The following is a 25,351-nucleotide window of genomic DNA, read 5'->3' as shown; positions in this document are numbered from 1 at the left end:
ATGTTTACAATAAATTATTTCAATTCCTTTTTCGCGCAAGCCCAGATTCAGTAGCTGTCAGTGCGCTAATAAAATTCCTATAACTTTACAATCTTCTCATAATCTTTTTGGTAAAATATGTCGATAAAAAAATTATATCAAAACTTACGCATTATTTTTGATTTGTTCTCACGCTGAAAATATTTATTAGTATTCGAGGTATAACTCGAGGTGGTTGGCGGTTTTCGTTGGAGGTAGTTAGGGGTGGTTGCGGGTAATCTCGGTGATTCAGGAGGAGGGGGACGAGGATTTGTGCTCGGTGAGTAAAACACTTTTATAATATTTCATGGCAATTGTAATTACATTTCATCTGAAATATTACAAACTTGTCACGTTTACAATAAATTATTTCAATTCATTTTTCGTGCAAGCACATATTTAGTAGCTATGAATAATCTTACACAATTTATTATATTATTAATTAATTAATTGATATTCTTATAATATTTGATGGCAATTGTAATTATATTTCATCTGAAATATTACAAACTTGTCACCTTTACAATAAATTATTTCAATTCATTTTTCGTGCAAGCACAAATTCAGTTGCTACGAATAAGCTTATACAATTTATTATATTATTAATTAATTATTTAATCAATTACTCAATTATATTAATCCTTACACAATATTTTCGATGTGTTCTTATACTGAAAATATTTATTACTATTCAAGGTATAACCTGAGGTGGTTGAAGGTGGTCGGAGGTGGACGAGGAGGAGGACGAGGAGGTCGAGGATTTGTGCTGGGTGAGTAAAACACTTTTATAATATTTGATGGCAATTGTAATTATATTTCATCTGAAATATTACAAACTTGTCACGTTTACAATAAATTATTTCAATTCATTTTTCGTGGCTGCATATATTCAGTAGCTATAAATAATCTTATACAATTGATTATATTATTAATTAATTATTAATATTCTTATAATATTTAATGGCAATTGTAATTATATTTCATCTGAAATATTACAAACTTGTCACGTTTACAATAAATTATTTCAATTCATTTTTCGTGCAAGCACATATTCAGTAGCTATGAATAATCTTGTACAATTTATTATATTATTAATTAATTCATTAATTACATTAATCCTTACACAATATTTTTGATGTGTTCCTATACTAAAAATATTCATTACTATTCCAGGTATTACCCGAGGTGGTCGGAGGTGGACGAGGAGGAGGACGAGCTGGACGAGGAGGAGGACCAGGTGGACGAGGTGGCAGGCGGGGTGGGTCGTGGGAGAGGACCTCTCCTCTCCTCAGAGGAGGGGAGGGGGAGGGGCAGGGAAGGGGGAGAGGTGGGCGGGCAGGGGGAAGGGAAGGGAAGGGACGGGAAGGGGAGGGGGCGGGGAGGGGGAGGGAGGGAGGGAGGGAGGGCGGGTGGGCGGGAGGGAGGGCGGGAGGGAGGGAGAGGGAAGGGCCGGGCGGGCGGGTGGGCGTGTGGGGGACTTGCACTAACATCCATTGTCCACTCCCTCCCTCCCTCCCTCCCACCCTCCCGCCCGCGCACCCGCCCGCCCGCCCACCCTCCCTCCCTCCCTCCCTCCCGCCCTCCCGCCCTCCCCCTCCCGCCCTCCCGGCCCATCCCCATCCCTTCCCTTCCCTTCCCTTCCCTTCCCTTCCCCCTGCCCGGCCACCTCTCCCCCTCCCTTCCTCTGAGGAGAGGAGAGGTCCTCTCCCACGACCCACCCCGCCTCCTCCTCGTCCACCTCGTCCTCCTCCTCGTCCACCTGGTCCTCCTCCTCGTCCAGCTCGTCCTCCTCCTCGTCCACCTCCGACCACCTCGGGTAATACCTGGAATAGTAATGAATATTTTTAGTATAGGAACACATCAAAAATATTGTGTAAGGATTAATGTAATTGATGAATTAATTAATAATATAATAAATTTTACAAGAATATTCATAGTTACTGAATATGTGCTTGCACGAAAAATGAATTGAAATAATTTATTGTAAGCGTGACAAGTTTGTAATATTTCAGATGAAATATAATTACAATTGCCATCAAATATTATAAAAGTGTTTTACTCACCCAGCAACCTTATCCTGAAAGTCGAGAAATTTTATTGGCGGACTGACAGCTACCGAATTTGGGGTTGCGCGAAAAACGAATTGAAATAATTTATTGTAAACATGAACCAGGAACCACGGAGCGCTTATCCTGGAAGTCGAGAAATTTTATTAGCGGACTGACAGCTACCGAATTTGGGGTTGCGCGAAAAACGAATTGAAATAATTTATTGTAAACATGAACCAGGAACCACGGAGCGCTTATCCTGGAAGTCGAGAAATTTTATTAGCGGACTGACAGCTACCGAATTTGGGGTTGCGCGAAAGACGAATTGAAATAATTTATTGTAAACATGAACCAGGAACCACGGAGCGCTTATCCTGGAAGTCGAGAAATTTTATTAGCGGACTGACAGCTACCGAATTTGGGGTTGCGCGAAAAACGAATTGAAATAATTTATTGTAAACATGAACCAGGAACCACGGAGCGCTTATCCTGGAAGTCGAGAAATTTTATTAGCGGACTGACAGCTACCGAATTTGGGGTTGCGCGAAAAACGAATTGAAATAATTTATTGTAAACATGAACCAGGAACCACGGAGCGCTTATCCTGGAAGTCGAGAAATTTTATTAGCGGACTGACAGCTACCGAATTTGGGGTTGCGCGAAAAACGAATTGAAATAATTTATTGTAAACATGAACCAGGAACCACGGAGCGCTTATCCTGGAAGTCGAGAAATTTTATTAGCGGACTGACAGCTACCGAATCTGGGCTTGCGCGAAAAAGGAATTGAAATAATTTATTGTAAACATGAACCAGGAACCACGGAGCGCTTATCCTGGAAGTCGAGAAATTTTATTAGCGGACTGACAGCTACCGAATTTGGGGTTGCGCGAAAAACGAATTGAAATAATTTATTGTAAACATGAACCAGGAACCACGGAGCGCTTATCCTGGAAGTCGAGAAATTTTATTAGCGGACTGACAGCTACCGAATTTGGGGTTGCGCGAAAGACGAATTGAAATAATTTATTGTAAACATGAACCAGGAACCACGGAGCGCTTATCCTGGAAGTCGAGAAATTTTATTAGCGGACTGACAGCTACCGAATTTGGGGTTGCGCGAAAAACGAATTGAAATAATTTATTGTAAACATGAACCAGGAACCACGGAGCGATTATCCTGGAAGTCGAGAAATTTTATTAGCGGACTGACAGCTACCGAATTTGGGGTTGCGCGAAAAACGAATTGAAATAATTTATTGTAAACATGAACCAGGAACCACGGAGCGCTTATCCTGGAAGTCGAGAAATTTTATTAGCGGACTGACAGCTACCGAATTTGGGGTTGCGCGAAAGACGAATTGAAATAATTTATTGTAAACATGAACCAGGAACCACGGAGCGCTTATCCTGGAAGTCGAGAAATTTTATTAGCGGACTGACAGCTACCGAATTTGGGGTTGCGCGAAAAACGAATTGAAATAATTTATTGTAAACATGAACCAGGAACCACGGAGCGCTTATCCTGGAAGTCGAGAAATTTTATTAGCGGACTGACAGCTACCGAATTTGGGGTTGCGCGAAAGACGAATTGAAATAATTTATTGTAAACATGAACCAGGAACCACGGAGCGCTTATCCTGGAAGTCGAGAAATTTTATTAGCGGACTGACAGCTACCGAATTTGGGGTTGCGCGAAAAACGAATTGAAATAATTTATTGTAAACATGAACCAGGAACCACGGAGCGCTTATCCTGGAAGTCGAGAAATTTTATTAGCGGACTGACGGCTACCGAATTTGGGGTTGCGCGAAAAACGAATTGAAATAATTCATTGTCAACATGAACCAGGAACCACGGAGCGCTTATCCTGGAAGTCGAGAAATTTTATTAGCGGACTGACAGCTACCGAATTTGGGGTTGCGCGAAAAACGAATTGAAATAATTTATTGTAAACATGAACCAGGAACCACGGAGCGATTATCCTGGAAGTCGAGAAATTTTATTAGCGGACTGACAGCTACCGAATTTGGGGTTGCGCGAAAAACGAATTGAAATAATTTATTGTAAACATGAACCAGGAACCACGGAGCGCTTATCCTGGAAGTCGAGAAATTTTATTAGCGGACTGACAGCTACCGAATTTGGGGTTGCGCGAAAGACGAATTGAAATAATTTATTGTAAACATGAACCAGGAACCACGGAGCGCTTATCCTGGAAGTCGAGAAATTTTATTAGCGGACTGACAGCTACCGAATTTGGGGTTGCGCGAAAGACGAATTGAAATAATTTATTGTAAACATGAACCAGGAACCACGGAGCGCTTATCCTGGAAGTCGAGAAATTTTATTAGCGGACTGACAGCTACCGAATTTGGGGTTGCGCGAAAAACGAATTGAAATAATTTATTGTAAACATGAACCAGGAACCACGGAGCGCTTATCCTGGAAGTCGAGAAATTTTATTAGCGGACTGACAGCTACCGAATTTGGGGTTGCGCGAAAGACGAATTGAAATAATTTATTGTAAACATGAACCAGGAACCACGGAGCGCTTATCCTGGAAGTCGAGAAATTTTATTAGCGGACTGACAGCTACCGAATTTGGGGTTGCGCGAAAAACGAATTGAAATAATTTATTGTAAACATGAACCAGGAACCACGGAGCGCTTATCCTGGAAGTCGAGAAATTTTATTAGCGGACTGACGGCTACCGAATTTGGGGTTGCGCGAAAAACGAATTGAAATAATTCATTGTCAACATGAACCAGGAACCACGGAGCGCTTATCCTGGAAGTCGAGAAATTTTATTAGCGGACTGACAGCTACCGAATTTGGGGTTGCGCGAAAAACGAATTGAAATAATTTATTGTAAACATGAACCAGGAACCACGGAGCGATTATCCTGGAAGTCGAGAAATTTTATTAGCGGACTGACAGCTACCGAATTTGGGGTTGCGCGAAAAACGAATTGAAATAATTTATTGTAAACATGAACCAGGAACCACGGAGCGCTTATCCTGGAAGTCGAGAAATTTTATTAGCGGACTGACAGCTACCGAATTTGGGGTTGCGCGAAAGACGAATTGAAATAATTTATTGTAAACATGAACCAGGAACCACGGAGCGCTTATCCTGGAAGTCGAGAAATTTTATTAGCGGACTGACAGCTACCGAATTTGGGGTTGCGCGAAAAACGAATTGAAATAATTTATTGTAAACATGAACCAGGAACCACGGAGCGCTTATCCTGGAAGTCGAGAAATTTTATTAGCGGACTGACAGCTACCGAATTTGGGGTTGCGCGAAAGACGAATTGAAATAATTTATTGTAAACATGAACCAGGAACCACGGAGCGCTTATCCTGGAAGTCGAGAAATTTTATTAGCGGACTGACAGCTACCGAATTTGGGGTTGCGCGAAAAACGAATTGAAATAATTTATTGTAAACATGAACCAGGAACCACGGAGCGCTTATCCTGGAAGTCGAGAAATTTTATTAGCGGACTGACAGCTACCGAATTTGGGGTTGCGCGAAAAACCAATTGAAATAATTTATTGTAAACATGAACCAGGAACCACGGAGCGCTTATCCTGGAAGTCGAGTTTCACCGCGTAGCGGACCCGAAGCGCGGGATCCGGGAGGTTGAGAACCCGGTACTCGAAATACGTAGCGGACCCGAAGCGCGGGATCCGGGAGATTGAGAACCCGGTACTCGAAATTTGCGGAGCGCGACTCTCATCCGTCCGCTCTACTGCGCGGTTGTTTCCAGACTGAGGAATTCGGCTAGCTGATTTTGAATTGGTGACGTCACTTTCTGAACGTCCGACATCCAAACTATGGTTTCGAACTTTGATACTATGTATGATGATGTATGATGTACGATGTATGATGTATGATGTATGAGGTATGATGATATGATATGATGTATAATGATTTTAGCTTTCACATTTCATACAAGAAATACGCACTTTATCTCTCCTGCCGATTCCAGACTCAAGCGGCCAGGCCCTTCGATGGTCAGCCGTTGACTGAAGATATATTCTTCAGTGAACGGGTCGGCTAATAACGCTGCCGTTCTGCGACAGTTGGATGATGAAAAATTTCGCTCGTATCTTTCAAATGTGTGTTAAAATACACTCGAAGTGTTAAGAAGCGTCGTTCTTTCTCTCCCTATCACCTTTCTAGGTCTTTAAACCACTACGCAGCGTTAAATACCGTCTCATATACGAAGCATCCATTTCATCTCGTTCAAAATTAGCGCATCCGTGATGTATTACAGTTACTCTGAATTTTTTTCCATCCGAATACTTTTCGAAAAACAATTCTGCTCCTCTACCCAACGCAGATACTTCACTTGCGACCTGCTAAAACAACATTTCGATTCTATGCCTATGAAAATTCAAGATCGAGAGAGCAAATGAAAAGTTGTTGGAATAATTATGAATACTAATGTTATGGAATACATCGAGCGCGCGTCGAATAGAATCCCATTTCGAAATGAATAATTCTTCTCTTTTCATATCGTAGCTAATCTGGTAATATAGCTAAATAGGATGGTCGGAGGTGTTCGGAAATGTTAGGAGGTGGTCGGCGCTGGCAAAAGGTGATAGGGGGTGGTCGAAGGTGGCCATTGATGGTCGGAGGCGGCAGGGGGAGGTAGGAGGTGTTCGAAAATGGTAGGACATTTCAAAAGTTAAAGTCGACGATGATCCGGTGCATCAATTTTATCGTATATTTGATAAATTATTCCTAAATACATTGAAACATATGTATTTGTAATGAAATATCATGCAATGGGCTGTGTAAACTATAAACTATAATTTCTATCGAATAGCTGCTTTTATGTCAACAGGGCTTTGAGACTCAGTTCAGTTCGTCCTCCTCCTCGTCCACCTCCGACCACCTCCAACAATCGCTAACCACCTCGAACAACCACCGATAACCACCTCGGGTTGTACCTGAAATAGCAATAAATATTTTCAGTATCAGAACATATCAAAAATATTACGTAAGGATTCATATAATCACAGGTTTTGTTTTTTGGCTGTAACTTTTGATTCGCTGCTCGCAGTGTACCGGGACTGCGCTTAATCGATTTGTCTCGCAAAATTACGTCCGATTAGTGCCAGAAAGAATTCGTTCCAGCACTTTTCAGAATCGCGATAATTTTCGCCAAAAATGGAAAGGGGTTAGCCTTACTTTTTTCTTGATTTTTGGAGCCAAAAATTTGTGGTCTCAGATTCGACTTGTATGACTCTTTCCTGACTAATTGGATCCCCAGGAATGCAGAGAACGCAGCGAAAAGAGCGTGGAATCAACAGGAAAGAAGTTACGAAGGAAAAAGCACCTGCTGAAAAATGTCGAAAACACAGGTTCTGGTTTTTTGGCTGTAATTTCTGATCTGCTGCTCGCAGCGTATCGGGACTGCGCTTAAATGATTTGTCTCGCAAAATTACGTCGGAATAATGCCAGAATGAATTTATTCCAGCTTTTTTTAAAATCGCGAAAAATGTCGCCAAAAATGTAAATCACCCCACTACCCCACCACCCCATCACCCCACTACGCCATCACCTCATCACCTCACCATGCGACTACCTTCCATCACCTCCGACTCCCTCCAACCACCGCCAACCACCTCCAACAACCACCCATAACCACTTCAAGTTATACCTTGAATAGTTATTAATATTTTCAGCATAAGAACACATCAAAAATATTGTGTAAGGATTGGTATAATCAATTAATTAATTAATAATATAACAAATTTTATCAGCTCATTTATAGCTACTAAATTTGTGCTTGCGCGAAAAATGAATTGAAACAATTTATTGTAAACAGGACAAGTTTGAAAAATTTTAGATGAAATATAATTACAATTGCCATTGAATAATATAAAAATGTTTAACTCATTGAGCACAAATCCTCGTCCTCCTCGTCCTCTCCTTGAAGTCGAGTTGCGCTAGGTAGCGGACCTGGAGTGCAGGAACGATGGAGCGCTTGTCCCGGAAGTCGAGTTTCTCCAGGTAGTGAACCTTGAGCGCAGAAACTACGCAGCGCTTGTATTGAAAGTCGAGTTTCACCAGGTAGTGGACCTGGAGCGTAGAAACTACGGAGCGCTTGGTCAAAAGTCACTAGGTCAAAAACCTGGACAGCCATAACTACGGAGCGATTGTCCTGGAACTCGAGTTTCACGAGGTAGTGGACCTGGAGCGCAGGAACTCCGGAGCGCTTGTCCTGGAAGTCGAGTTCCTGCAGGTAGTGGAACTTGACCGCAGAAAGTGCGGAGCGCTTGTCCTGGAAGTCGAATTTCATCAGGTAGCGGACCTGGAGCTCAGAAACTACGTAGTGCTTCATCCTGAAGTCGAGTTTCACCAGGTACCGACCTGTAGCGTAGAAACTACAGAGCGCTTGTCCTGGAACTCGAGTTGCACCAGGAAGCGGGCCCGGAGCGCAGGATCCAGAACCCCGTACTCGAAATTTCCGGAGCGCGATTTTCATACGTCCGCTCTACTGCGCGGTTGTTTCCAGACTGAGGAATTCGGTTAGCTGATTTCTGTCTATATAGATCGATGGCGTTAGGAGAAAAAAAATGTTGGGTGACGTCACTTTCTGAACATCCGAACATTGAAACTTTCGTTTCGAATTTTAATACTATGTACGATGTATGATCTATGCTGTATGATATGATGTATAATGATTTTAGTTTTTACATTTCAGACACGAAATACGCACTCAATCTTTCCTGCCTGATTTTAGACTCAAGCGTCTAGGCCCTTCGATGGTCAGCCATTGACTAAAGATATATCCTTCCGTTAACGGGTCAGCTAATAACGCTGCCGTTCTGCAACAGTTGGATGATACAAATTTTTGGTCCCACCTTTCAAATGTGTGTTAAAATACACTCGAAGTTTTAAGAAGCTTCGTTCTATCTCTCCCTATCAAAAAAAATATATAAAAATCACCGGTAATCACCTGTTTAGGTCTTCAAATCAGGACACTGCGTTAAATACTGTCTCATATACGGAGCATCCATTTCATTTCGATCAAAATTAGCGCATTCGTGATGTATTACAGTTACTCTGAATTTTTTTCCATACGAACACTTCTCGAAAAACAACTTTGCTTCTCTACCCAACGTAGAGTGTTCACTTGCGACTAGCTAAAATAGCATTTCGGTTCTATGCCTACGAAAATTCAAGATCGAGAGAGCAAATGAAAAGTTGTTGGAATAATTATGAATATTTATGTTATGGAATACATCTAGCGTGTGTCAAATAGAATTCCATTTCGAAATGAATAATTCTTCTGTTTTCGTATTATAGCCGATTATTGTAGATAATCTAGTTTGTCTTCTGGAAAATTATGTAATTTATAGTATGCATCGTGTATTAATCGTAAATGGATCATATATATTAATATCGTACTAGGACAGCATATACATGTGTACTGTTTGGTCTCTGCATCATTATTACATCTGATATAAATATGTATACATTCTTCTCTCGGGTACCTATGCTTTAATTAAATGACTGTTTTGCTCCGAATTTCGGAAGAAATTTATTCTCGTTATTAATTTCTTGTATCGCCGACAATTCGATAAGTACAGACGGCCAAGTACTGGCTTGGGCTTACCATTGCGAAGACTGTGTTACTCGGAAGGTGAATATAGCCCAGCATCATGTCGAAATCGGTAACTCTCTGATGTTCTGCAATAAGCTCTCAACTATACCGTTGGAACATCTCAGGGGGCGCAAGCGCACGACGATTTTCGGTTGTCTCACCAAAGCTCATTAGGACAACTGTCTTCATATTTTTCAGTAAACGCATTCAGCAAAGTGATCCCATTATTGTTGACATTCTGGCTTTTTTCACCTAAGGCTATTATGGATAATAAATCACTCGAAAATTCTAGGTTTCTCACGTTTCTCGAAGTAGAGAAACTTAGGCCGTTTTCGAAAATTGACTGACGGTAGTGTCAGCAATGTTTCATCTCTTTTGCGCTTCCAAGTTCGTGGATAGCTCTGACTCTGTCCTAGGGAATTTTCAGTACTGTCAATCAATTTACGAACACGGCCTAGTTACCAACATCCGCACCGTGATCCGTACATTGTTAAGCCATTGAAAATTGTCCAATTCTTTTTCGATCGCGCCAAATTCAAATTTTCAACGTCCCCTCGTTACTTTCGAAATGTGGCAACACTGTTGGGTTTACTGAAGATTGTTGATTGTTTTTAAATTCTCAATCGTGACGAATCATACGAATATAGAGCGCGGTAGAGTCCCTAGATCTAAACGCGGCAACTGCGATAAGACAGTACGAATACGGGACCATACGGGACCGAGATATACGGGCTACGGAGTGCAACTGCAAATCACGCAGGCATTAATTGTTGAGTGCTTGTTGAATATTACGCGTGACGCGGACGATAAATTCTATTTTTGGCATTTTCAGTTTCCAACGTTGTTTCAAATTTTTAAGTAAATGATCTGGTAAGAAAATATTGTAAAATGTGTGTGTGTAAAGTACCCGGGCTTGGTAAAAAAGCACATTATTCGGTGTTTTTCATTGCTGTAGGAATTGCAATCGCACTGGTTGGTTTCCTATCGGAAAGCGTTGATGGTACAGGTAAACTGCTCTGACCGACCAAAGACAATGAATTGTTGTTTTTAACGTTTTTTCAATTCTTATTGCTATTGTTTATTACTATATCGTAATGAACATTTGTACACATGATAATATCTCTGATTGCAGGTGGCAATGGCCCGCACAGTTGCAAATGTGAACATTACGGCTGTGGATGTTGCCAACATATTAAAGTACATCGAGTTCATTTAGACGACACAGGTAGTAAAAATATCATTGCTAGATCATCTGTAGTATTCCGCATGATGTGTTTGCAAATTTTTAACTGATCTAGTCGCTTTAGTCGGATTTTTATATACGTGTAGCTACCTGCATCCTTCGACGTACTACAGGTAGATTCCACTCACACATGCATCACTCGATGTTGACATTTGTAAATTTTTCCATTCAAGTTTCAGTAATGTGTCAGTAATTGTAACATCTAGCTTACGTTTACTAACCTTCACAATAAACATATCACGAATTTTACTGATAACCTTACAAAGAATCCGTTGATACAGTTAATCACAGTGTTTTTAAAAATATTACGTTTTTAAAACGCATCAACCATTCCCTCTTGACAAAATACTATCATTAAAAACAATGATCATTCTTCTGACAGTATTGTAGTTTCATGTATGATTTATCTTGTACTTTCAGTCTGTGCGAATGTAACTTACCTTCCTGAAGATATCGGACTTTCACTAACCATCACATTCGACTCTTACGCAGTTATGAACACAACAGTGTCAGGTAAATTTTCAATTTTCAAATCACAATAGAATTAAACAAATTGACTCTATATTGACATGTTGTGGGTGGTTATTTTGTTCTTTTAAAACACAAATACCAAAGGTAATGCAACCAGACTGTTAACTGAATATTTTTTATAATTTTCTTCACAAATATACTTATAAAATATATGCATGAAGATGATTGGAAAATATGTTTCAACTTAAGCACCTATGGTTCCAGATTGCAATTAATCACAACCCATTGATGTATAGTTTAAAGACCAAAGCTAATTAAGAATGGCCGATCAGTCCCCGATGTCAAAATTAATTGTAATTGTACTTCATACATTTGGTATACTTTGAAGTGCTCATGTTTTTAACAATTTGTATGAACAACTTAGCATGTGCATCGAACCACGCTATAGTGGAATACATGCTTTGCTGCAATTTACCATTCCTGTAATTGTATTACATATACCCGGCTTAAAAATATAAACTGTATTTAAAAATAACACTTGTAAATCCATCATCAATACTCTGATTGATAAATACTTACATGCATTTAAAAAGTTAAAAAAAAAAAACTGCAGAATCGAAACAACTTGATTGGACTTGACAAAGTCATGAGAGATCATATTATGCCTGTAAATCATTGTGATTGAGAAACTCTTTGTGCCTTGGTTAAAGGGAATCTAAAGTTTACAATTTTATGCAAAATTACGTTGGGTATAGCCTCTGATTTATTGTTTTAATTCTTTCTGCAAAATTACAGAAACAGCTCACTACGAATTGTCGTTATTTAGTTGATACATTATGGCTGTCATATTTTAATGCAGATTAACTGTTTCGCCTTCAATAAATTAGTTTTCTAACTAGCCAAGTTTTTACGTTGATTGCTTCCTTTCTGTATTATGATTTGAACTTTTATGAAACTTCAATTATCCCAAATTATGTAATCGATTTTTTCAAGTTGTACTCACGCCAAAAACTTCACTACAGGTTATCCAAATGTACTGAAAAGTTATATGTCTGATTACCTTATGTTTAGTTCGGAACCCTCCACCTATCTGCATTGGGCAAGATTATGTGAAAGAGTTGGAAGCTGAAATTTGTATACGGTTCTATGACTTGGATGCTAATAAGCACCATCTCCACGGTTGCCTCAAGTTAGACGTTGAGCTTTACAAATTGAAACTGGCCCATTACGACCTCGGTTGCTTCAACATTGGAAAAAACAATGCTACAAACAATGTAAACATGACATCAAATGCTTTGAGGACAATTTGGTCTAAAATCAAAGCACCACAAGTCAATATGATATGAGTAATGCGATCATATATATTAATCTTCCATTCAAAGATACATGTATAAGGTAATGTAACGTTATTTAACTAACAATAAGTATTTCTATTTTTGTAACGAATAAAAAATACATTTATTAAATTTAAATGCACGTTGCGTTTTCTCTTTGGAAAAGCATCGAATGTATGTCGAAAAGTTGTATTGAACTAATTTTCTCTTTAGTTTATCATAGCAATCAGAAGTTTCTTCCACTCCCCCCCGCAATCGCTCTGAAAAAATTCACATCATAGTTAGCAACAGATTTACGGGTGTTAGTGTATTCTTCGTGCATAAAGAAAGAAAGTGTTTAAGGTGAACTTGTTTATTGTTACTTATGAAGATTACATGAAGTTTAATAATAATAGTAAAATGTAGTGGAATTTTTTCTGAACAATAATTCAAATTTCAAATAAATTTGATTCACTTAATATTAATTGAGAAGGGCGAGTAGAAGCTTTTTTAAATCATCGCTGCAGTCACTCTGTAAATTGAATAACAAGAAATAAATCATGATTGAGCTTACAATTTTTACCGAATTACTGGCAAATAAGTTGGCTAAATTCATACGCTTCACAATTTGTGTAAAGCGTTAGCAATAATGAATAATAAATTTTCTCGGGAACTTGGACAGAATTGATCAGATTCAATTTATCAAAATTTGCAACGTTTCGTTGGTTTTATTTATTTTCCAACTTCATCAGGCAAGCTGTAACAGATGTACATAAACTTTAAAATTAAGTTGCATAAAACAATAGACATGATACATGTAAGTTACAAATTCAGAAATAATAAACTAAACAAAATTGCAAAATATTTACTTTTGAGGTTAAATCATCGTTAAAATCCTCTGGTCCATAACATCAAGTCAAAATTATGTTTAAATAAGACTAGACAGATATATACATTTTTGTTTTTTTAATAAAATTATAAATTCATTGTGCCAATAAATCAATTTAAATAAAATAATTCTATTGTTTTATGCAACTTAATTTTAAAGTTTATGTACATCTGTTACAGCTTGCCTGATGAAGTTGGAAAATAAATAAAACCAACGAAACGTTGCAAATTTTGATAAATTGAATCTGATCAATTCTGTCCAAGTTCCCGAGAAAATTTATTATTCATTACATTTAACATGGATGAGAACCAAGATTTGGATGTTAGCAATAATGAGTAAAACATAATCGAACTGTAATGCAAGCTGCTATTGTCTATCCTATAACCGTTCCGTCGATATGTACAGGAAATATTAAGAACTCAACACTACCACCGATTTATTACAATAAAAATTTGACACGAATTCTATGGTGTACGTGTAATATATTATGAGAGGCGTTTATTACTTTGTATATTGAACAACATAAAGTGCAACAAGAAATTAGTATATTCTTAGCCGATCAGAGTAAGCAACAGTCTCTTGTAGTCTCCCGAACAGTCACCCTGAAATGTGTAGACAATAAATTGCGGTTAAAACATAATGATTTTCGCGCACATGCAGAGGCTATAATAAGATTTAATTGTTAAAACGATAAAATGGATGAAGTTTGAAGATTTAAGCAGTTAGCCTGTTTAATCAGTGTTCTAATGCGTTTGCTTTTGTATTTACAGTATACACCAATTATTAGTATTTCCCCATTCTGGGATGTGATGAACTTGTCAGAGCTGCTTTTCACTCGAAACGAGTAGATCTGTATGACATGACAACAATAATTTCACTCACATCAATGTCTCCTGCCAGTGATTGGCCGTATATCTGCTCATACGCTTCCTTAATGTCACCCAGATCAATTTCAGAGCGCAAGACGATAATACGGATCAGGGTAGTGTCGTCTGTTCCCATACCAGCCATTGCTTTGTGTAATCTTTCGGCGAAATAACCAGTCTTGTCTCGGGCGCACTTGACTAAAAATAAAGCAAAGTGATTTACAAAGATTTTTATACGATCTGTGATTGCGGACTGCCATTATAACTACGTCTTCATCAAGGAAAAAATTAAATAGTAGGAAAATGAGGGACTGGTGCATTACCAACGGCAAGGTAGCCATCCTCGATGGAGCCAGAAAATTCTTTCTTGATGGTGTCTTCCAAGTCGGACCCTGAGAGTCGCTCGTACTCTTGGAATATCTTACGAAGCTGAGGATAGCTTCTGCTTATCAAGATAGCATTAAATGTACTTTCATCGGTTCCCCATTGACCCTCCCCGGCCTCGAGGAGCCTCTCTGCATCAGCGGTCGCTGCATCAACGTCAACGTCGGGTGACTCGTCTCTGTTAGCCTGAAACATCGATGTACAGTCTGGTTGTGTTCGCAATGAAACTTCAAAAAAAAAAGACTGAAAAGATGGTTCAATTTTCGAGATTGATCATATTGGTACTCACTGTACTAAGGGAGACCAGAAGCCTCTTAAAGTGGCCTGACGTATCACCCTTCAGGTCATCTTCAAGTTCGTTGCCGTACACTAGGATCAAAAAATGTAACTGGTATTTTATACTAGTTATAAATGAAGGAGCTTGTATCGCAGTGTGATAAATATCTAATTCTGAGTGAATAAAAAAATATTCATCGACTTACGATCCTTGTAAACGGCAGAAATAGTCTTGATGCCGTAGTTGCTGAGAGATGCCAGGACCTCGACGAGAGCACCTTCGTCCGTACCGATTCCAGAAATAGCATCGTGTATTTCACGGGCGTACAACTCTGGAAGAGGAGTCATCAGGGCTACGATGGCCTTTTCGAAATGTCCTCCAAGCTCGGACTTCAATTCGGATATCAAATCTTTTCCGTACATCGTCTTGAATTTTTCGGCAATTTCTAAACGCTGGACTATTCCACGGCGACCCAGAACATCAATTATAGCCTGCTCGTCTGTTCCGAATCCTTTCATCGCGGTTCTCAAGAGGGTCGCATCTGCCTCCGCATCAAACGGATCGGCGGGGTACACGGTTGGGGTGCACTATAAAATTGTAATTGGGCATTATAGAACTAAACTTTAATATCGATGATCGCGTGAAACTTGCGCATCGTTGGATATCAAAAAAGTCTTGAGAACGATCTGTGGTTGAAAGATGAGTTATCAAAATGATGATGAAGGATCTCCTTATAAATTGGTCATTTACATGTGATCGTCGGGGTAACTTGATGGTTGGCCCATGATATTAAAATTGAATTGAATTTCTTGTATGATAACATATTAAAAATATTTTTTAAATTATTAATGCGACACGCTTGAAATAATCGTTATACATACCTGTACATGGTAATATTGGGGTGCCATTGTTGCGGTTTATTTGATCTGTAACAAGATGAGGCATTTTCATTAATATTTGAAACATGGTTAAAACACATTGTCAATGTAATATAACACCGAAAATATAAGTAATCAGGACCCAAAACGGGTATGCTTTTTATACGTGAGAATGAAGTTAGTAACGTTATTGTAACGAGGCATTTTTAGGAAAAATCGTTATTTCGCACCTTTATCAATGTCCGAAATTTAGTAAACCACGATAAACAAAAAATCGTATATTTTGAAAAGCCAACTCCTTCAAAATCATTTTAAAATTGCACAATAATGATTTTTTCCCTGATGTTTCGTTACGTTAACGTTACTAACTTCAGCCTTATTTTTATACAATAATTGGTCCTTTTTCCTCATTTGTTTTCCGTTCAACAATGTCGTGCTCGTATTAACCGAGTTTTAGCAACATCAATTATTTATCTAGTGTTTGTGAACATCTACGAGACATCGCTCCAGTCTCCTGTTTCCATTATAGGCTTTTTTCTCGTTTTTCACATCACACGTATTTTTAAAGAAAATCTTACGAATCGATTGCAATGCAGTATATCCACTTCTGCAGTAAAGTTATACCTAATACCACCAGGGTGGTGTTGAAATTTTTGACATGCATACACACGACAGTTCCGCGTTATAAAAATATTTGAACGAAACAGATATGTGCTCAGTTAATTAATCTCCTAATCAAAAGTCGCGTTCTATGTATCATTAAAAATCCATTATCACGAAGTCGCATAATATGTACCTATTATACATAAATAGGAGTCAGCACATTTTAAACATAGATCGTAGAATAGCTCTGTCACACTGCTGATTCAATAAAAATAAGCTGGTGAAATTTGCTGGCACGAAAGTTCTGTTAACGAAACCTTTCTTAATCAAAAATAAACTACCTGGCCTGTTTTTCAATGATTACATATCGTTGAATATGAAACCCTTGAAATGGAATACACCGATCCGGGTCCGTTTTCTCATGAAACAAAACGCTTCTTTTTTTATTTCTAGTATTCTCAAAACTACGATGTTCAAATAGGTATACACTGTATAGTAACTTGCGATGACAATTAGAGTTTTTTAAAAGTGGGAATAAAAACTCAAGACAAATAAATCAAGACAATAAATCAAGTAGAGAGAAGTTGAATCCGATCAAGCGTATCGGTCGTCAATAATAACGTCTGCGATCCCTCAATTGTTCACCTCGTCAGAACCTTCAAGGTCTTCGGATAGAAGCTTGCCCCTCACTTGAATATAATAGTTCTACGAGACAAAGGTCTAAGCTATAAATACCATAGATGCTTATAACTATAGATATGAATAGAATATTAATCCCATTATATTTTACCGTCAAAGTCGAAAGAAGCCTTTAATATTGATGCCGGTAGAGCAATTCTTAACAAACGCGCATTGAAAGTAGTTGTTAGTAAAGCTGCAAGCCTAATTCACTGTCATTCGTGAGATACAGAAAGCTAAATGTGTAGTCCGTACTACATATTACCGCGGTGTATGTACATACATATAGCGTTGATACAGTGGCTGAAACATCAGGTGATTAACTTCAGTACTATCGAATATAATGGTAATGTGTATTTACACAGCATAACGTCATTTTCTAGTTTATTTTTAACTCAACGCGGTGTAAATGTTATCAGTTGGGTTTAACGGTGTGGTTTCTCTGATGATGCATAATTAAACAATTATGTGGTCGCTGTTACGCAGTAAGTTTTATATTTTTACCCGGCATTCGAAAGATCTCAACGATCCCGATCTTCACAGATTCCTAAATAGTTTTACTCGTCTATGAAAGTTATACTTGTAATGCGCCCGACTGTACATACGTATTAAATTCTCCAAGGAACTAAAGATTGGTGAGCGTTAATATTGTATGTACGGTATAGTAGTCACTGCGAGATCTACGCGGTAGAACATTGTTATAGCACTCATTGTTAGAAAGTACATTGAAAATAAACGTCTTCCGCGTCGCTGCATGTGCACATATGAAGGGCAGAGATATTAACAATAAGTATTGAAACAAAGAGTAATTTCACTTACCAAGAAACTGTCGAAAATCTTATAAACACTGATGAATTCCCCTTCGCTTTGATCCCGATCAAGACCGCTCGAATGACAGACACGAAATGCTTGGGAGTGGCTGTTGCCGGCTTTCCTGGCTAGGCTTGGCTATGTGGAGAACGAGTTACGTGGATGGTGGAGGGCGGCGTCGGCGTCGGCGACGACATTGACGGCGAACGCTGGGGAAGGGAAAAAATTACGATCCAAGACGTCATCATCGCCTCTAGATCCAAGGCGATTCGTTCTTCCGTCATCCTGTGGAGGTATAAGTTCACTGATTTCAAATGTTTGACTCATTTCACTAGGCGAGAGGTAGCTTTGAATTTTACCCATGCGAGTGCGTGTAAATGCATTGTACTTGCATAGGTTTTGAAAGAATTTACTACGGTTCTAATCAGAGCTGGCTACGTGAACCGCGTATTAATAGCTTTGGGTAATGAGCATTTATTTTACTTCCGCATTCGTGTTTGCATCGTGACGCTTCAACCGACGTATCACGGATGTAATTATAGTATGATTCATCTCATACTGCATAATCGTTTCCTGCGAGTTCCGATTATCTTATCGCATGTTATTTTGAGACAAAATATATACAGGTACACTCAAATACCAAATTTTTATGTCCTTCCGAAGATTTCGTTTGAAAATTGTTTTTTTTCCCCAATAAAATTGTTTAAAACGGACAATTTCACCGACGAAAAACTATATAAATTCTCTGATACGAATATATATTGATCGTTCATGTGTAATAATACTCGAGTGTGCTAATGAAGCTGTGAAGCAATTGTAGTTTGTAAAAATACTATCGCCGAATAATATAATACGCGGCATACAATTGTTTCGATAGGAATAAAACAGGCGGTTCGATACAATTGACGCATTGTATTATACTTTATGTACATTTACTATTGTCCTATCGTACTGTAGGCTTGAATTTGCGCAATAATATATCATAGGCATAGTTGTAATTGGCAGTTGGTTTGTTATAGTACAGAAGCTTCTGATTCATTATTTTAATCAGAATCGATACTACGGGTATGGTACCATAATTTCCAACTCACACACACCACACACTTCATTACAGATAGTGGTTCTGGGTGATGTGCAAGTTCCTACGGCCTGTATAACTTTCAAAAAACTTAAACTCATATGTTGAAGGATTTACATTTCTGAATGATTATGTTCATTTTCACAAAAGGTCCTTTTGAAAGTTGATGTTCGTGTTACAGAGCCTATAGAGATATTCTTGTTGTACTATATTTTCCTCATTCGCATGTTAGTTTTCATTTAACGTCTGCTTTCCATGTAAACACCTACCCATTATCGCATTGATCCGGAAGCGTACAAGTGTATCAAAATTTGTCGAAAGAATCATGAATGAATAATACTAATGTCCGGGGGCGTTGCTACAGTGAGTTAGACACTGATGTCAGAATGTCGTAGCAGCTAATATTTGTTGAATAATTTCTTATCCATAAGTATACAAGCGTATCGAACTAAGATATACATATAATATATATATATATATATATATATATATATATATATATAGATATGCATGTATAACAAAGTTGATCGATGCCTGGATGTTGTTTTTCCTTTCTTTTGCAGATGTTGAACCAAACGGTACTGAGGTCAACTGAGGCATGTACATTGGTATATTGCGCATACCGTTACACCTTGTACACTTCGTGCAGCTCAACTTTGACCTTCGCGAACCTGGGGATGCCTTAAAAGATGTTCAAATATCAACGTTCAAACTGGAACCGTCAACTACTTTTCCCTCCTACGCTGTTGAGTACAGTTTTTAATTTCGTTGTATATTATACATACTTCAAGTAATTATACCAACTACATGTTAAATATTTACGAATTGTTTGGAAAAAACACCTCTTCAATCACAATGTCCCAGTAAATTATGCCTATTCATACAAAATTGTAAAAGGAAATAATTACAAGTTACAACCATTGTAAAATAGATGAGCAGAGAGGAGAAATACAGTCGAAACCTTGGGGTCTGTTACCTTCCGTTTTGGTCCTTCCGCGAACACTTATGCTTACAATTCGTCGCGCGTCGGTAAATGGACTATACTTTGGTACCCTGCTTGCTGAAAACGTATAGTAAAGGAAGAGAAGATGAATTAGGTACTCGATGTACGTTGAATGGGTCTTACTTGCGTTAGCGAGGTCGTACAGTCTTACCGTTACAAGACTACGATTCGTCTTGCAATCCGCAAGAACAACGAGTGATTCATCGTTGAATCATTCGGTTTCTACACGTTATGCATCATGAACACAATATAAGGTTTCTCAATTTTTTATACCTTATGACTGTAGCTAAGAAGTATTTTAAATTCTGAGTAGTAAATGAGATTTAATCGAACATTTCAGAAATTTCGTCACTCCTTTGACGGCGATAGTGTTTTTCCCATTCAGTTGACCTTTGGTAACACTGCAGATTGTAACGTGCTAATGTAAGATCACTCTCATTGAATAGAATATAAATACAGTAACTTACCATGTGTACTGATAAACACAAGCATGATCACCTTATACGTTGTAGATTTCTGCACGTTATGTAAGCGAAATATTAAAAAAAAAAAATGCTGTTTAACGTTGTACAAAATTCACAGTTAACCCTGATTCAAAGTGATTTTTCGTCTAATGTGCGGAATTTTTGTAAGGGTAAATTATAAAAATCATAAGCACGACAACTGATCGCAAATGTACTATAATATCGAGTTGTAAGCTAAAAAGCATAACAGGCTTTTGCATCGCGATCAACTCCAAAGTAGAAGCGAGGTACTGGGTCAGTCTCGTACACCTAGAAAGATAGATTCTGACTTATTCAAGACCGCTGATGTTGTCTACTTAACCTGCGTAGTAAAGGACACGCGTATCCTTGAATATGTCGGAATCCACCTCTTCAAGGATATATATCGTCGTATATCCCAGTCCAACTGTAATGCAGATTTTTTTTAAAAACGCGAAGCATATTTCCTATACAGATACTACAACGTAAAATGTACGTGTATTGTATAATCAACTGTATGCACGTTGGTATATCAAGTGCAAGCTAAATTTGTAATTGTAACGGATTTTCATTACCTATATAACGATATAGTAACTGAGTCGGATATTGTACGAATAATAAGTGATACAATTTGGTACTAAAAACATTTGGCCCCGAGCCTCTTTTGGAGAAAATTAAATTGTCATAAATTAGAGGTGGTGGTAAGAGTAGTCTTCGGAAGACGCGCACACGTATGACGGTATACAAAAGACAGATATTAACTTTTGCGTATTCATCAGTCATTTCATTCACTGTACGTACATTCTTGATTTTTAATTGTAGAACTAGCTTTGAAACCCTCGCTTGCTAAAGCTCGCTCGGGGTCGGATGCCTAATGTAGCTGGTTTTTGTGCTCGTATGCTCGCTGCGCTCGCTTACTCGTTGTCAGTGTTTTACCAAATGATACGAGATTCACCAGATACCTCACGCCCTCGCTGCTTGAGGATTGTTCAATAGCTAATAAATGTTAGTCCGCTAGTCCGGGAAATCGAGTTTCACCAGGTAGCGGACCTCGAGTGCAGTAACTACGGAGCGCCAGTCCTGGAAGTCGAGTTTCACCAAGTCAAGGACCTGGAACGCAGGATCCAGAAGGTAGAGAACCTGGAACTCGAAATCTGCGGAGCGCAATTTTCATACGTCCGCTCTACTGCGCGGTTGTTTCCGGACTGAGGAATTCGGCTAACTGATTTTCGTCTATATGTATAGATCAAAAGAGAAAAATTTTTTGGTGACGTCACTTTCTGAACATCCGAACATCCAAAATTTGGTTTCGAACTTTAATACTATGTACGTTATAATGATACATTGTTGACATAGACAAAATTTTCTAATGCGCAAAAACAATAGGGCACTGAATAAACTATGAAAAATTGTTTCTTCTTTTGTTACGCATTTTATACAGAGGCATTCCTTTCATTGTTGCGAGAATTATGATCTTCCGGTACATCATTAATATTGTCTAACGACGCTCACTTGCACTGTGTGCAGATCTTATCGTTTAAACATGTTTTTGGTTCAAAATATATTTCTGGGGATTCAAGATTTAAAGTTATAACCTGTGGAACGGAATTTTTCTTCATGTGTATACATGCGTAAATGATGTATTGCTTACACAATTGCATTTTCAGGAAGAATTTAGATTTTGATATTGTAATCTCAGATTACAACAATAACCAGTCGCGAAATTCTATAAACCTATGTTGAAGAAACTGTTTATAATAACTTATCTCATATGAATATCAATTCCGAACATCAACAAAATAATCACTTATCATTAGCCAGATTTAGTATTCTTAAAATGTCATAAAAATTCACGAGTAATAACATGATAATATTCGATCTTTCCGATATAATTACAATCGTGATGTCAACAAATTTCTATCTGCTGCATGAGTGAGAGTATCAATGGTTAGATAAACGTTAACCAAAAATTAAAATCCCAATTGAAATCTGTCATTTCTATACAGCAAAATGCAACCAAGAAACGACGAGCTGGTGGAAATGATATCGAAAAGTCCAAGGTCGGATCGTATACCATCGTAAGAAATATACCAATTTATCGAGCCGAGACGCACCCCTCAGTAGTAAAGCATTTGGTGGCGTCATGCTGGCGCCAAAACCTTCGGCTAGCCCAGATTGTATTGACGTCGGTGGCCAAATGTATGTCACGTAAACACTAGGAAGGGCTCTCCCTTTTCTTGGTTGCTTCCTTTATTCAACTATGTATGTGGAGGAGGGATGTGTCGAAAGTGGATCAATCGATGCGGGAATGAAGAAGCAAAAATGGTCGCTTTGGTATAGATCGGTGTGTTCTCGTAATATATTTCATTTCAAACGATTGTTTGTGGCCGGCCTTTATCGCTGGAGACGGAAGTTGAGGCTTTACAAACTCGTATTAATTATATCAAGCTTCAGGAAAATCATTGTGTAACAGATTTAATGTTTCATAATTGTGAATTGGTAAAATCTAAGTCGCCAGTGAAACTTCATAATCATGTTTGCTAGGACGTCCAAATTCAATGGAAATAATCCTTTAAATCGATTAAAACCAGACTATCGGGCCCCCAAGGAATTAACCAAAGCCTTTTGAAGATCGTAGGACCAACGGCTGAGGAGATACGACGAAACTACGAAGAAATTTTATGTTTTTGCGTAAGAAAAATTGCTCTGATATAGCGTTGGCATAAATTGATTTTACCTTTTTTGACGCCCTCTGAAAAATTACGAAATAAAGTAAAAGGGTTATTTTTACTTTCTCCGATATATTACGATTTAAAATTCATGTGTATCCAATTTGATTGGAAAATCCCTTATTGGATTCCAAAGAATTCGAAACAGACCTATACAACATCGTTGGATCAACAGCTGAGTAAATACGATAAAATCTCACCGTTTTGTGGCCGTCAGTTTATAAATGATTATACCGTCCGCGGCCCAAGACTATGCCAAATTACTTTCGCTGGAGAAAATACGTCAATCTCATGGTATGCATATGCTGAAACATAAATTAGCAAAATTTTGTCAAACTGCACGACCAGCTGGTAAATATCAATTTGAAGTTACATATGCCGTTTATGTCAATCATCGTGGCCCTCAAATACGGTTGATAAATATCATAGGAGTCGATTAGCAAAGGAAAAAATCTTTTATGTAGCTAATCATCAACTTCAATAAGAATTCCGAAATTGAAAATGATTTCAATCGGAACCAATCTTTTCAACATTGGATCCTCGTAGAAGCGTTGAAGCTAAGAATCCCAATGCCAACAATCCGCATTATGCTATTCTGTCTCTCTATATTTGGTGCAAGTGACGTATCTTGTACATCTTCCATATTTTACTGCCATTATTTAGATTATAATAAACATGTGCATCGTGCATGTCTGTATAAACTCCTCATACCTAAGAACCATCTATATTCAAAAGGCTAGAGTGGTAGCCTGTTTCAGTGCTGCTGTTACGTGAAATTTTGATCCTTATTCTACAGATTGGTTGATTGGTCGTTCGACTAGTTACCAAATTATTTGTAGCAATTTGCAACCATTATCAACCTTGAGATCTGCGTGGTTTCACGTCGCTTCCGTGTTTCTGTAAATATACGAAAAATGAGTATAAACGGGCAGTAAGTAGAAAACATTTCAGTAAATCCGAAATAATGCTGAAGATAACTTGGAGGTTGTATTTATATCAACATTTGTTTTCGAAAATAGTCCACACATATGAAATTCGGTCTGCGAAAATATTTCTTTTCACAGATTTGCTTCGAGTAGGATGTTGCGTAAGATCGGTCTGTGCAGCATCGGTATGCATTCGGGTCGAAGAGGAAACACGATGCTTATATTGCGTACACATATGCGCGCAAATCTTTCCTTTGAGGTATAAATTATTTCATTGCTTTTATCTACGTTATACTCATATAATAACTAACTAGGTACCAAAAAAATATGAATGATCGAATTAATCCGTCTAACACGTCACGATTTATAGTTTGTATTAAGTTTTATATGCCAAACTTGTTTACGAGCTATAAAGAAAGAAGTTTAAAGCATACATAGCAAGGGGGAGGAAAAAGTGTGGACGAATTAACACTCGCGATTATTGATTCCTCGGTTTCTCTTATTGCTTCCGTTGTATGGCGTATCATATAGTCCGTGGTGGAGAATCGTGTCCAAGATACTCGAGGCAGAGACAGGTCATCAGCGCCTATTGACAGATAGCCCGACGAGCACGCGTGTACGGCAAAGTACCGTTACTCGTACAGTATATACACGTAAACAAATGTAGTGGTGTATACATATAAATGTATATACCTGTGTATGTGTATATGTATATGTATATACCAGTGGACGCTGATCCACCACCGCCACCTTTACGACTTTTCTTCCTCTTCACCTTCTTCGTCTTCTTCTTCCTCCGCGGCACGATGGTTGAATAGGAATGCGGTAGGACGGAAAAAGACGTGGTCAAGGATGGCGAAGGATGCAGGTTACACACATGCTGTACTTGTACTGTATCCTATGTAGGATGGAAAAGGGTGGGGTTGAGTTGGGCGGGAACCAGAGAATGCAGCCGTAATACAGGTACGTTCGTATGTACGAGGGAGCGCTTCTCCAGGTCGTCGGTGTATGTCAAGAAACACGGGTCCCC

General features: G+C 38.5%; 2 protein-coding genes and 2 long non-coding RNA genes across 9 annotated transcripts; 2 read left to right on the top strand and 2 right to left on the bottom strand.

Moving 5' to 3' along the window:
* The first annotated feature begins 10,289 nt into the window (after window positions 1-10,289).
* Window positions 10,290-12,877, top strand: LOC124303254 (uncharacterized). 3 transcript variants are annotated; one of them, XM_046760258.1, is made up of 4 exons: window positions 10,297-10,691; window positions 10,824-10,916; window positions 11,355-11,447; window positions 12,477-12,877. In XM_046760258.1, the coding sequence occupies exons 1-4, from the start codon at window positions 10,580-10,582 to the stop codon at window positions 12,749-12,751; spliced, it is 573 nt and encodes a 190-aa protein (XP_046616214.1). In that variant the 5' UTR covers window positions 10,297-10,579; the 3' UTR covers window positions 12,752-12,877. The 3 variants fall into 3 exon arrangements, with proteins under 3 accessions (XP_046616216.1, XP_046616214.1, XP_046616213.1); XM_046760257.1 differs by having other exon boundaries at window positions 10,299-10,697; XM_046760260.1 differs by lacking the exon at window positions 11,355-11,447 and having other exon boundaries at window positions 10,290-10,697.
* LOC124303248 (annexin B9-like) lies at window positions 12,744-18,251 on the bottom strand. Of its 4 annotated transcripts, XM_046760246.1 has the most exons (8): window positions 18,113-18,251; window positions 16,016-16,060; window positions 15,340-15,721; window positions 15,147-15,226; window positions 14,797-15,043; window positions 14,490-14,671; window positions 14,113-14,209; window positions 13,076-13,250 (listed from the first exon to the last, which is right to left on the bottom strand). In XM_046760246.1, exons 2-7 carry the CDS (start codon window positions 16,040-16,042, stop codon window positions 14,159-14,161), a joined length of 969 nt encoding a protein of 322 aa, XP_046616202.1. In that variant the 5' UTR covers window positions 16,043-16,060; window positions 18,113-18,251; the 3' UTR covers window positions 13,076-13,250; window positions 14,113-14,158. The 4 variants fall into 4 exon arrangements, with proteins under 4 accessions (XP_046616200.1, XP_046616202.1, XP_046616203.1 ...); XM_046760244.1 differs by lacking the exons at window positions 13,076-13,250; window positions 14,113-14,209 and adding an exon at window positions 12,744-12,999; XM_046760247.1 differs by lacking the exon at window positions 14,113-14,209.
* On the top strand, window positions 17,646-20,111 carry LOC124303257 (uncharacterized). The gene is made up of 3 exons (XR_006907871.1): window positions 17,646-17,778; window positions 18,176-18,396; window positions 19,745-20,111. It is a non-coding gene; the product is annotated as an uncharacterized LOC124303257 (long non-coding RNA).
* Window positions 20,112-23,216: 3,105 nt separating this feature from the next.
* Window positions 23,217-25,345, bottom strand: LOC124303259 (uncharacterized). Its single transcript, XR_006907873.1, has 4 exons — window positions 25,015-25,345; window positions 24,221-24,292; window positions 23,596-23,700; window positions 23,217-23,418 (listed from the first exon to the last, which is right to left on the bottom strand). It is a non-coding gene; the product is annotated as an uncharacterized LOC124303259 (long non-coding RNA).
* Between the last annotated feature and the right edge of the window lie 6 nt (window positions 25,346-25,351).

The sequence above is a fragment of the Neodiprion virginianus genome, chromosome 4 (genome assembly GCF_021901495.1).
Source record: "Neodiprion virginianus isolate iyNeoVirg1 chromosome 4, iyNeoVirg1.1, whole genome shotgun sequence".
Taxonomy (NCBI): Eukaryota; Metazoa; Arthropoda; class Insecta; order Hymenoptera; family Diprionidae; genus Neodiprion; species Neodiprion virginianus.
This window is presented reverse-complemented; position numbering and strand designations above follow the sequence as displayed.